Source organism: Poeciliopsis prolifica, unplaced genomic scaffold (genome assembly GCF_027474105.1).
Source record: "Poeciliopsis prolifica strain line A6 unplaced genomic scaffold, Auburn_PproV2 SCAFFOLD062, whole genome shotgun sequence".
Classification (NCBI taxonomy): domain Eukaryota; kingdom Metazoa; phylum Chordata; class Actinopteri; order Cyprinodontiformes; family Poeciliidae; genus Poeciliopsis; species Poeciliopsis prolifica.
The window spans coordinates 788,026-800,120 of record NW_026562437.1 but is presented as its reverse complement, the minus strand read 5'-3'; the positions used below and the strand labels follow the sequence as shown (position 1 = coordinate 800,120).

The 12,095-nt window shown below is 36.2% G+C and overlaps 1 protein-coding gene across 1 annotated transcript; it reads right to left on the bottom strand.

Moving 5' to 3' along the window:
* Positions 1-1,044: 1,044 nt before the first annotated feature.
* LOC129379909 (uncharacterized) lies at positions 1,045-10,566 on the bottom strand. The gene is made up of 12 exons (XM_055060853.1): positions 10,507-10,566; positions 9,319-9,375; positions 6,849-6,898; positions 5,433-5,570; positions 4,943-5,084; positions 4,568-4,745; positions 4,109-4,250; positions 3,822-3,965; positions 2,001-2,059; positions 1,887-1,925; positions 1,735-1,811; positions 1,045-1,260 (listed from the first exon to the last, which is right to left on the bottom strand). Exons 1-12 carry the CDS (start codon positions 10,564-10,566, stop codon positions 1,168-1,170), a joined length of 1,179 nt encoding a protein of 392 aa, XP_054916828.1. The 3' UTR covers positions 1,045-1,167.
* Between the last annotated feature and the right edge of the window lie 1,529 nt (positions 10,567-12,095).

Sequence of the window (12,095 nt, the reverse complement as noted above, 5' to 3'; positions counted from 1 at the left end):
TGTATTAAATAAAGTTTATCACACAGATATAAAAATCCACTGAACTATTTCTGTTTACTGTCATCACTAAGTTTAGTCTGACAACCGTTGAGATTTTTCTGCTGTTGCTCGTCTCTTCTCGTCTCTCCAGGTCTCTAGATGCCGAACGTTAAACTGACAACAATCACAGATCAATCAATATTTTATTCAATCAATCAAAAGCATGAAATCACAGCAACATCCCAACATGATCATTGATGATCACAAACAAAAGGAAACATTGATCACCTTAATAGATACAGAGAAGCGTCTTCAGAGAGCACCATGTCTCACCCAGTGATCTGACCAACTGTTGTAGCTCACATTCATTTATACCTGGCTGTGTCCAGGTGGGTTTTCTACCTGGGCCGTCCTGACCTTGGCAGGCAGGAGATGGACGCTCTCCTTCATCATGATTTTCTACCCACAGATAATCCAGGAGTCATTTTGAACAGAATATTCTTCTCAAGGACGTGGGACTGAGTTTATCAGTTCACTGGAGCGTTCCACTAAGTTCTCCTCCCTGCCGTCCTAAACAGCCTCAGACTGGTTTCTGAGACCACACGGCGCTCTCCTTGACCCCTCAATGACCCCTCTGTGACCCCACATGTTAGAGATAAACAGAAGATTGATTACAAAGAATTGATACACATACCATATAATGTTCATAAAGAAAATTGAATGACAATCAGTTTAAGATCAATACAAAATAAAAAGATTAAATAGATGAAAACCCGACTAATTAAACTACAACTGATTAACCCATAAATGAAAGACTAAGTGCTGAGTAACATGACTTATAGAGTAGAAGATAGTAGACACAAACTAAATGCAGCTCAAATGTTTTACAGTGCATTTAAGATTTTAAGATGAATAAAAATCCCAGAGATAGAAATGCTGCACATGAACACAGAGTAGCAATCCCTCTGTAAATATCAGCTTTAATAAAAACATGATGCCAAATATTGACCTTATTCACCTTATATTAATAACCTATAATAATTTTTGAAAGTTTCCCTAATTTATAAAAAAAAACTATTGACAGACTAAATTACTGAAAACAACCAAAACTCCCTGAAGTATTTAAAATATACAAGAAGATTAAATCAAATTTCCTGCAGGGATCAGATTCATTCTCCTGTTTGGCCACTAGGGGGCAGCTGTTTTATTAGCTATACCGAAGCTTAGCAGGTGAACCTTTATGTCTGCAGGCAGCCCTCCTGTAATCAGTTGATCTTGAATCTGCAGAAGAAAACATGAAATCTATGTTAGATACAGTCATTTAAAATCTTCTAGTTAAAAATGGAAAAAAGTCAAGAGTTGAATTTAACATCACAACACAATATTTTAATAAAATAAAGATTTATACAGAAGAGGAACTTTAAATTATTGTAGATATGAAACATAAAATCTAGCAGGTTTTTCTCATTTAAAAATTCTACAAACTAAATATTAAATGTTGATAGTTTTTATTATCTTTGGATTTTTTGTGTTTTTTCAGCAACAAGATCTGGATCACTCATTCTTTATAAACTTTTGCTTTATTTAGTGAAGTTTACTAAAATATATTTTTAACTGGTTCATATTTATAGCATGGAAGTTAATTGTTTGTTACTTTACATATTAATTTAAGTTATGAAATAACATTTGGGATAAATTAATTAGGATTAAACTCAGGTTGTGATGGTTTGTGTTAAAGTCCAGGACGTCACTGACCGCTTTCTCCAGTTCATCTTGTTTGTCTTTCAGTGACATCGAAGTCTTGATCTTCAGCTTCACAACCTTAACATGAGCTGGAAGAGCAAGAGATCAACATGGAGTAAAGAACAACTTCCTGTTACTTTCAGTCCAGTTTTCATCCCACTTACATGTTTTAGGAGGAGGAGATGGAGTCGCTATGAAAGGTACTGGGATAAGAGCAGCAGAAACATCATGAGTTCAGGAAATAAAAGATAAATCAATGATCAAGAAGAAAAACTCACTGTTTCCAACCCTCACAATGACGCATCGAAGCTCAGACTGGTAGACAGAACTGGAGGCACTGGGGAGATAATTTAGCACCACAACATTAATATTAAACTCTTTTTGAAATGGTCATTTATTAATGTTCAAAATAACCATAAAGGAGATATATTATGCAAATTGCAGTGTTTTAGTCAAACGTTTGTGGTGGTTTGTGCAGCAAAAAGTTTTGTTTTTGCCACTATCATTTCACAGACATCAAAGGTCAATCAACCCCACCACCTTCTTCAAATCAGACAAAATGAGAGTCAATTAACTCGACTACATTTGTGCTGGTTTGTGCAAATGTTTGATACCAATTTCATCTGATTTAATAAAAGTGGGGGGTCTGGTTGACCTTTTGACCTTTAACCTTTCATTAATATTGTCAAAGCCAAAGCAGCACAAATAAAAATTATTGCTGCACAAATATAGCACAAACGTTTAACACCAATTTTGTCTGATTTGAAGAAATTGTGGTGGCCAACTTCACTCAGGTCTGGACAGGTCGCCAGTCTGTCGCACTTTTACATGTCATGTAAAATTTACTTTTATAGTCCTTAAATAGTTGTTTTTTGAGTACTTTGAGAGTTGAGAGTGCAAAATAATTAAATTTATTCTCTCCTGGTCCTCTGTAGATATCTTTATACTTGTTTTAGGTTTTTTTTTTCAGTTTGTTAATTTTTCTCTATTGCCTTTAACATTTCCTTAGCTATGATTTCACCACATTAGCTGCTGAACAAGGTCATGACTTCCAGCCAACCAGTTCTATGAATCCAACATTTTGTCCTCAGTGATTTTGTGGTCCAGGTTCAGTTATGCTGAATTGTTTAGTTCTTGGGTTTATTAACACAGAAGGTTCTTTACATCGCTGCTCAGCTTGTTTTTCTCAGTAACGTTCCCATCAGGTGGAAAAGTGGGTTTGTGGGGAGCAGAGAGCTTCAGCAGCTTCTGCCACTGCACAGGGATTTTCAGGCAGATTTTTCTGATTGAGGGTCAGTTCCTCCTCTGCTGAAATGATGGACACAGCAAAGCAAAGAGCTCCAAATAATGACAACACTAACTTTACAGATGAATTTTATGTTTTGATAATGATGTCCTGTTTTGCTAGTAGCATTGAGCCTTTTGCTTCTGTTAGCGCTGTGTGCTAGCTATTAGCGCCCTCTATGAGAATATGATGGTACTGCATGTTTTGGATGTGATTCTTTGGCTTGTTTTTGTCTTGGGGAACAAATGATCCAAATGCATTCAGTGATGTTAGCTAACTCATGAATTATCTTGAGGTTTTGTTTACTTCATTTTTCTGCTGTGGATCAGACTCCGACTCCAACATGTATGGATGATTGCTGACATTTTTAATTAACTATGGGATGAAAAGTTTCTCTCCCGGTAGATGATGTGTTGTTGCCGTCAGACTACAGAAATGGCCGACCGGGGTGGAGTGGAGGCCTCTGTGACGTGGAGGAGGGCGGGGCTTGAAATGCAAATATCACAGCAGCAAAGCAAGTTGCTCTAGCAGCTCAGAACAAGAGTAAACAAAGAGTCTGTGAAGCTACAATAACCAGGAGTTCAGAGTCAAACATTGCAGTTCTGTTTATATGAACCATAAACTAATTGGTTTATTTAAAACCATTGAAGGTAACAATTATATTTACTTTTGAACATAAGTACATTTCAAAACCTTTTCTTTAATTAATTTTATTTTCTACTTTGTTACTTTTATCCGTCGCTAGTATTTGTACCTCTACTTAAGAAGAGAAAATGAAAACATTTGAAAACTTCTGATCAGATCAGATACTGACGTTGCCTGGACAGCAAAACAGATGGGATGACTTTCATTATCATCATTTTGACTGAAAGACGGCGTCCATCTCAGGGTGAAATTTCCTGAACCAGATGAACTCTTGGCCATGTTGAGCGGTCCATTGAACTGGATCCCAGTGATCCTTTAACACACAGGAAACACATCAGTCTGTTTGGTTATGTGAGCAAAATGCCCTCAAACCTGCATTAAATAATATCTTCAAAATATTATTAAATAATATAAAAATTGCCCTGTGATTAGAGACTATATTTATTTTCTACTCACACAGACTGAGTCGCCTCTGCTCTGATGCTGATTTCTATCGTCTCATCAAGGTCTATGAAGAACTGAGCTCCATGTTCAGGAGTTGGAGGCAGAAACCTGGGCAGATATTCACCTGCTGTGCAGGACGGAGCTGCAGGATCCACTGGAGCAACACAGGGAAAAATAATGCAGAGAAACTAATGAAACATATTAAAGATGGTTTGTCTAGAATGGACAAGTGGGCCGTTAATTAAAATGATAAATTTAGTAAATTTACACTTTGGTCAAATAATCTGTCTTGATAATAAGTGATCTTCTTCTTACTGTATTATATTCCTGTATTTGGAATTTAAAAACTTGATGTGCTTTAATAATCTGTAGTTATTGATCATCTTTAAACAGACAATTATTAAATATTAAATGTATTTACACCAGTGTTTCTCTTTGTGACATAAAACAAACTGAAACATAAAATCAAACCTTTGAAAACAAACTGGACAGAGATTTGGCTCATGAAGTTGCTGGGGCTCCATGAATAAGTTGAACCATTATAATGAGTCAAAGTGATTGACCATCTGGGAAAATCCTCCATCATCAGCTGAACTGCATATGAACCTTCATTGCTGCTGTTAGTTGGACTGAATGATAGAGAACAAGCCTGCAGGAGGACAGAGAGAGAAATATTAACAATGTTATATTTAATAGATTTATGTTGTTTTTGTTCATACAATATTTGTGATTTAAAAAGTTTCAGAGTAATGTTTCATCATTAGTGATTTATAGTCCAATAATCAATAAATTCAGCTTAATTATCTTTGATCATTTTCTAAACTGACACCAACATTTATTACTCACTGATGAGACACTGAGGACAGACGGTGCTGTGCAGGTGTAGCACTCATAGTCACTGGGATTGGATCCATATCTGCATTGAACATTATCTCCATCAGGGTCAAAGGTCAACAAGTTGATATCCCTCTGACAGTTTGAGGGAACTCTGAGAGAAACAGAAAACATCACAAAGTCACCTGACAACAAACAATCTGCTCAAATTATCTTATTCACATGATGAATCTTTAATATATTGACTGATTTGTATTTCAGTTTTTATTCTTAATGTTTTAGTTTATTTTGTTTCTCTTTGGTCTCTTTTAAAATAAAATCTATTCACAACATTTGGATATTAATTGGAAACTATTTCTAATTATTAAAGCTCTATGGTTTGGCTTTACAAGAAAAAAAAAGAAAACAGGACAAAATACCAACAAACTAATCCTATAGTTTATGCTCAACAAAAGACACCAAAAATATTAATTAATGTAACTAAAAAAACTACATGAATTACCTGATAAGAGGGATGATGCTGGTCTGTGGTGATGAGTTCGGTCTGTTGATGTCGGATCGTTTTCTCAGCTCATATGTCATCAGATATCGCGCGATTGAAACACTGTTTCTGTTATTTATCCAGGCTTTAGGATTCCACCTTTAATAGAAGATATTGGGAAGATTTCTGATGTCACTCAGAGTTTCAGACCCACAGAAAACTTTACAGACCAGGAGACCAGAAAACTGACAAGAGATTTAATTCAGTAGGAATTTTAGATTTAGTTACTTCTTGGGAACAACTGAAAAATATTGGATATTTTTTATGATGTTGAAATTCAGTTACTTGTGCTGGTAATAGTGGAACCTCCAATCAGTGAACTGCTGGGTATGCTCATGCAGACACCATTCCCCGCTGATTTCATCAATTTTATTAGTACAGCACCACCATGACACAATCTCTGCACATGAGGTGAAGCTCAACTTAAAGCGACGCACAATCTGCAGATTTAAGGTGATAAACTGTTGGATAAAATATGATTCTTTTAATAAAGAAAATGAAATAAACTTCAAAATATCTGAACTTACTGTAAATGCTTGTCCTTGTACATCTTTAGTGGTGAGAAAGCACAATGCCATGATAACCAGCTTCTGTCCAGCCAATTATCGCTACCAGAGCAAAGAGCAACATGGTGAACGACTCGGTTCTGCTGAACAAAGATTGGATCATCAGGTAACCTTTGCTGCGACTGCTGTCATGAAGCGCTTTGTTTATGCAAATGTCTGAAGACCGGAGACGACAACATGATGCTTTCTAAGTATTCAAAGGAGTTTCTAGGAATGAGCTGCTATTTTAGTTTTCTCCTTTTTATTTTATTGTGGAAGGTAAACTTTTGTCATTTGGTTTATTTACTTTCAATTTAAAATGAACCAGTTCAAAGAACTGAAAACAGAAAAATATGAGAGCTCTTCTCTTTGTTTCTCTTTAGTGTCTTGCTGCAGAAATTTAGATCAAGTGACAGAGAAAAATATTTTTATTGATGAATGTCAGATTTACCTCAGAAGATAAAGGCTCTAAAACCTAAAATGTCTTACCTGTTTGGTTGTCAATGTCTGTATGTAACAGAATCTAAGTTATAATGTGCTTTGATGATTAATTATGTGATGTGAACTAACTTTGTGCACACCACCCATGTGTTTATTTAAATTATTGACGTAAATGTTGAGCATTGTGGTAGCTCCCATTGTTTGCTTTGCAAATGTCTGATTAGCATACTGGTAGCCTTTAGCTCACACTGTGTTGGGTTTTTTCCAATTTGACTGTCAAATTCTGCTTTGTTTATCCATGCAGGTGTTTACATTGTTTTTATAGGTTGGACCTTAATGTGTTATTTTATCACAACACTACAATATCCAATTTCAGATTGTTGCCATGAACCTTTTCAAATTGGGCAGATTTTCGCTGTGCAGGACGGAGCTGCAGGACCACTGGAACAAAAGAAGAAGGAACAAATTTAGAGAAATAGGTTGATGAAATATGGTTTATTTACTGCAAAAAACTCTGCAGCTGAATTCAGTGAAGTTAAACAGTTGCATATCTCAGCTGTTCTTATAAGAAGCAGATTTTGTTTTGTTACATGTCTGTATTCAGACACTAAAAAGTCAAAGGTCCTTCAGTAATCTTTAGTTTTTGTTTAATATTGACAGTTAAATAAGGAACACCAAATTTAAAGAATTGATACTGATGTGAGTTAGAATAAGTTAACTGAAACATTTAATCACACCTTAGAAAAGAAACTGGACAGGGATTTTGCTCATTGCTTTTCTGGCGCTGCGTAAATTTGTTGAACCAGAACCGTCAGTGAGAATGAAGTTCTCTCCAGGAACGTCATCCATCATCAGCATATAATTAGAAAAGATAGATTCAGCTTTCATTTTCAATTAGTTCATAGTATGTTTGCACAGCAGCAGTTGGTAAGAAAATAAGTAAACGTAATTCAGATGATTTCTTTCGCAGGAAATAAAAATAAAAACCATCATGTCCTTTAAAATTTAAAAATCAAAACATAATTAAAAGTTTAAAAAATACTTTCTCTTTGTTTGTTTTTTTTTTTACTTTTCATTAAAAACTCTTTTTTTAACCTCTTTTGGTATAATTTCTTTCACCATATAATATTCTCACATGTACAAATTTGAAAGTTAGTCAAGACTTTAAAATGAACCAGTTTAAAGAAATGAAAACAGGAAAACAGGGGAGCTCTTCTGTTTGTTTCTTGCTGCAGAGATTTAGATCAAGTGACAGCAATTCTTTTTTCTTATTGATGAAGGTCAGAATTACTGTAGAAAGGAGATAAAAGCACTAAAATCTAATCTCTTATCTGCTTGATGTGAATGTCTGCATGTAAATGAAAATGTGGTTTTAGGATTAATTACCTGATGTGAACTAACTTTGTGCACACCAACTTTGTGTTTATTTAAACTATTGATGCAAATGTTGAGCATTGTGGTAGCTCCCATTGTTTGCTTTGCAAATAGACATTAGCATACTGGTATCCTCAAGGTCATACTGAGTTACATCTTACATGTGACAATGTTGGGTTTATTCCAGTTTCAGTTTCCTTAGGATTCTGCTAACATTGATATCAGTCACATCTAAATTGCTGCTGATTTCATTTTCTTGAATAACTGACTCATTAATCCTGATAAGTGAAATATGTTTGACTAATCGAGCACCAAGAACATGATGTGCAATATATCTAGGTCAGTGGTGAGCAAAACTTTTGTAATGTGAAATAAAACTTTTCAGAAGTGGGGGCCACAAATAATCTGTTCATATATAGATTATTATATAGATAGAAACATCTACCTCTCTCTGTCTAGATATAGATAGATAGATAGATAGATAGATAGATAGATAGATAGATAGATAGATAGATAGATAGATAGATAGATAGATAGATAGATATAGATAGATAGATAGATAGATAGATAGATAGATAGATAGATAGATAGATAGATAGATAGATAGATAGATAGATAGATAGATAGATATAGATAGATAGATAGATAGATAGATAGATAGATAGATAGATAGATAGATAGATAGATAGATAGATAGATAGATAGATAGATAGATAGATAGATAGATAGATAGATAGATAGATAGATAGATAGATAGATAGATAGATAGATAGATAGATAGATAGATAGATAGATAGATAGATAGATTTCTACTTCATAATCTCAGCTACTTTTTTTGTTAGATTTTTCTATCAAGATTTTTCTTTTCAAAAACATATTTTCTACAAAAACTAATCTAACATGCAATAACGTCTGTTTATTTTTTTTTATGCATAAAAAACATGCAAAAAATACAAATTCTTAAAGAAATTTGGAAATACAAAAACAGAAAGAACAAAGGACTTGAAACTTCAGAGAACGTTATATCAGAAGATAGAAGGCTGATTTTGTGACTATCTTTATGTGTCTCTGAAGGTTCAGGTCAGACTTATCGTTATGAAAGTCTGAAGTCTAAAGTTTTTCACACAGATATAAAAATCCACTGGACTATTTCTGTTTACTGTCATCACTAAGTTTAGTCTGACAACCGTTGAGATTTTTCTGCTGTTGCTCGTCGTCTCTTCTCGTCTCTCCAGGTCTCTAGATGCGGAACGATAAAGTGACAACAATCACAGATCAATCAATATTTTATTCAATCAATCAAAAGCATGAAATCACAGCAACATCCCAACATGATCATTGATGATCACAAACAAAAGGAAACATTAATCACCTTGATAGATACAGAGAAGCGTCTTCAGAGAGCACCGTGTCTCACCCAGTGATCTGACCAACTGTTGTAGCTCACATACATTTATACCTGGCTGTGTCCAGGTGGGTTTTTCTACCTGGGCCGTCCTGACCTTGGCAGGCAGGAGATGGACGCTCTCCTTCATCATGATTTTCTACCCACAGATGATCCAGGAGTCATTTTGAACAGAATATTCTTCTCAAGGACGTGGGACTGAGTTTATCAGTTCACTGGAGCGTTCCACTAAGTTCTCCTCCCTGCCGTCCTAAACAGCCTCAGACTGGTTTCTGAGACCACACGGCGCTCTCCTTGACCCCTCGATGACCCCTCTGTGACCCCACATGTCAGAGTCATACAGAAGATTGATTACAAAGAATTGATACACAAACCATAATGTTCATAAAGAAAATTGAATGACAATCAGTTTAAGATCAATACAAAATAAAAAGATTAAATGGATGAAAACCCGACTAATTAAACTACAACTGATTAACTCATAAATGAAAGACTAAGTGCTGAGTAACATACCATACCATACCAACTTTATTTATAAAGCACTTTTAAAAAACCACAGCTGAAACAGAGTGCTGTACATAAAATAGATATAAAAAAAAATACAGTTTAAAACAACAAACATACAATATAAAACTAGATCTCGCTGGAGTTGAAAGCCAAGTAAAATAAATGGGTTTTAAGACGAGCGTTGAAAGTGGACAGTGAAGGGGCCTCTTTGACCTGCAGGTCATTCCATAACTTAGGACCCCGACAGAGAAAGCTCTGTCCCCTCTGAGCTTCCTTCTAGATCTCGGTTCCTCCAAGAGCAACTGATCTGCAGATCTAAGAGACCGATAAGGTATGTAAGGGTGAAGAAGCTCAGTGAGGTAAGCCGGGGCAAGATTGTGCAGCGATTTAAAAACAAACATAAGAATTTTAAAACGGATCCAAAATAAACAGGCAGCCAGTGAAGTGATGCCAAGACAGGGGTTACATGCTCTCTCTTTCGAGTTCCTGTCAAAAGTCTTGCAGCCGCATTCTGAAGCAGTTGCAGACGTGAGAGCAGTGACTGACTGACTCCCAAATATAGAGAGTTACAGTAATCCAGTCGAGTCGAAATAAAAGCGTGGATCACTGTTTCAAAATGCTGCCTTGAAAGAAAAGATTTTACTGATGCCAATCGCCTTAAATGATAAAAACTGGACTTAACCACAGCTCTAATTTGGCTGTCCAATTTAAAATCACTGTCCACCTTAAAACCAAGATCTGTAATAACAGGTTTAAAACAAACCTCCAAGGGTCCCAGGTCAACAGAGGAGGGGTCACAGGAGCCACTGGGTCCGAACACCATCACCTCCGTTTTCTTTTCGTTAAAATTTAAAAAGTTCAAAGCCAACCAAGCTTTAACATCATCTAGACATGCCAGGAGATGTTTGATTGACTGGACATCTTTCTGCTTCAGGGACAAGTAAATCTGGCAATCGTCAGCATAACAATGAAATGAAATCCCATGTTTCCTGAGAATAGAACCCAGAGGCAGTAAATAAAGACAGAAAAGCAGTGGGCCCAGAATTGAGCCCTGTGGTACACCATATAACATTGAAGCAGTAGATGATTCAGAGTCTCTAATATTTACTGAAAATGTTCTGTCCTCCAGGTAGGACCTGAACCAATTAAGAACAGTGTCACCAATACCTACAATATGCTGTAATCGCGATATTAAAATGTCGTGGTCGACTGTATCAAAGGCAGCAGTGAGGTCAAGTAAAATCAGAACAACATGATTACCAGAATCACATGCTAAAAGGATGTCATTAAAAACTCTTATTAAAGCAGATTCTGTGCTATGAAGAGTTTTAAAACCTGACTGGAAAACCTCCAGAATACCATCTTCATCTAAAAACTGTTTCAGCTGATGGTATACAATTTTTCTAAAACCTTAGAAAGAAAAGGCAGCTTCGAGATGGGCCGATAATTTGCCAGAACAGAAGGATCAATGCCAGGTTTTTTAAGCAGTGGCTGCACTACTGCATGTTTAAAACTAGCAGGGACCACACCTGAGGACAGACTGCTATTTATAATTGCACAAACAGGCTGCACTATGCTAGATAAAATATCTTTAAAACGTCGTGGAGGGACAGGATCACGGGGGGAACCTGCTGGCTTAATATGGCCAACCACATCCTCTAAAAGTGAGACAGTCACAGGCTCAAACTGAGTGAAAGCAGCAGAGCGAGGGACCGAAACAGAGGGGTCAGAGTCAGGAGCTATGGTAAGAGGCCTGGCACTACCAACCTTGTCAATAAAGAAACACAGAAAATTCTCACACATGTCAGGAGAAGCTTCCAAACAGGCATTCTGTGGAGTATTAAGCATAGAGTCAATGGTGTTGAATAAGACACGTGGGTTATGTCTGTTTGAGGAGATAATATTAGCCAAATATTCCCTTTTTGCCTCTTTAACTGTGCTCTGCTAGAGTCGCCAACAGTCTTTTAAAATTTGAAAAGTAGCCTGCAGTTTATCCTTCTTCCACCTGCGTTTAACACGGCGACATTCCTTCCTTACAGCACGAGTTCTGTCATTAAACCAAGGCTCAGGGTTAATCTTTGGTTGCCTAGTTTTAATGGAGCAACCGAGTCCAGGATTGTTTGACAGAAGGAACAGAACCAGGAGCAGAACTCTTCAGTATCAAAGTGGAGGAAGTCAGATGATCCATGAAGTTGAAGAAAAGCAGTAGAGAACTGAGTGGCCGTGGAGGGGTTAACATGACTTATAGAGTAAAAGATAGCAGACACAACTAAATGCAGCTCAAATGTTTTACAGTGCATTTAAGATTTTAAGCTGAATAAAAATCCCAGAGATAGAAATGCTGCACATGAA

Bases quoted from the DNA above. Each gene is read 5' to 3' on its own strand.
- LOC129379909 (XM_055060853.1), bottom strand. From the start codon at position 10,566: ATGGTGTTCGGACCCAGTGGCTCCTGTGACCCCTCCTCTGTTGACCTG. The intron at 4,746-4,942 runs GTGAGTAATAAA...GTCCTCCTGCAG, and splicing joins CTGTCCTCAGTGTCTCATCA to GCTTGTTCTCTATCATTCAG. The intron at 1,812-1,886 runs GTAAGTGGGATG...TTGCTCTTCCAG, and splicing joins ATCTCCTCCTCCTAAAACAT to CTCATGTTAAGGTTGTGAAG.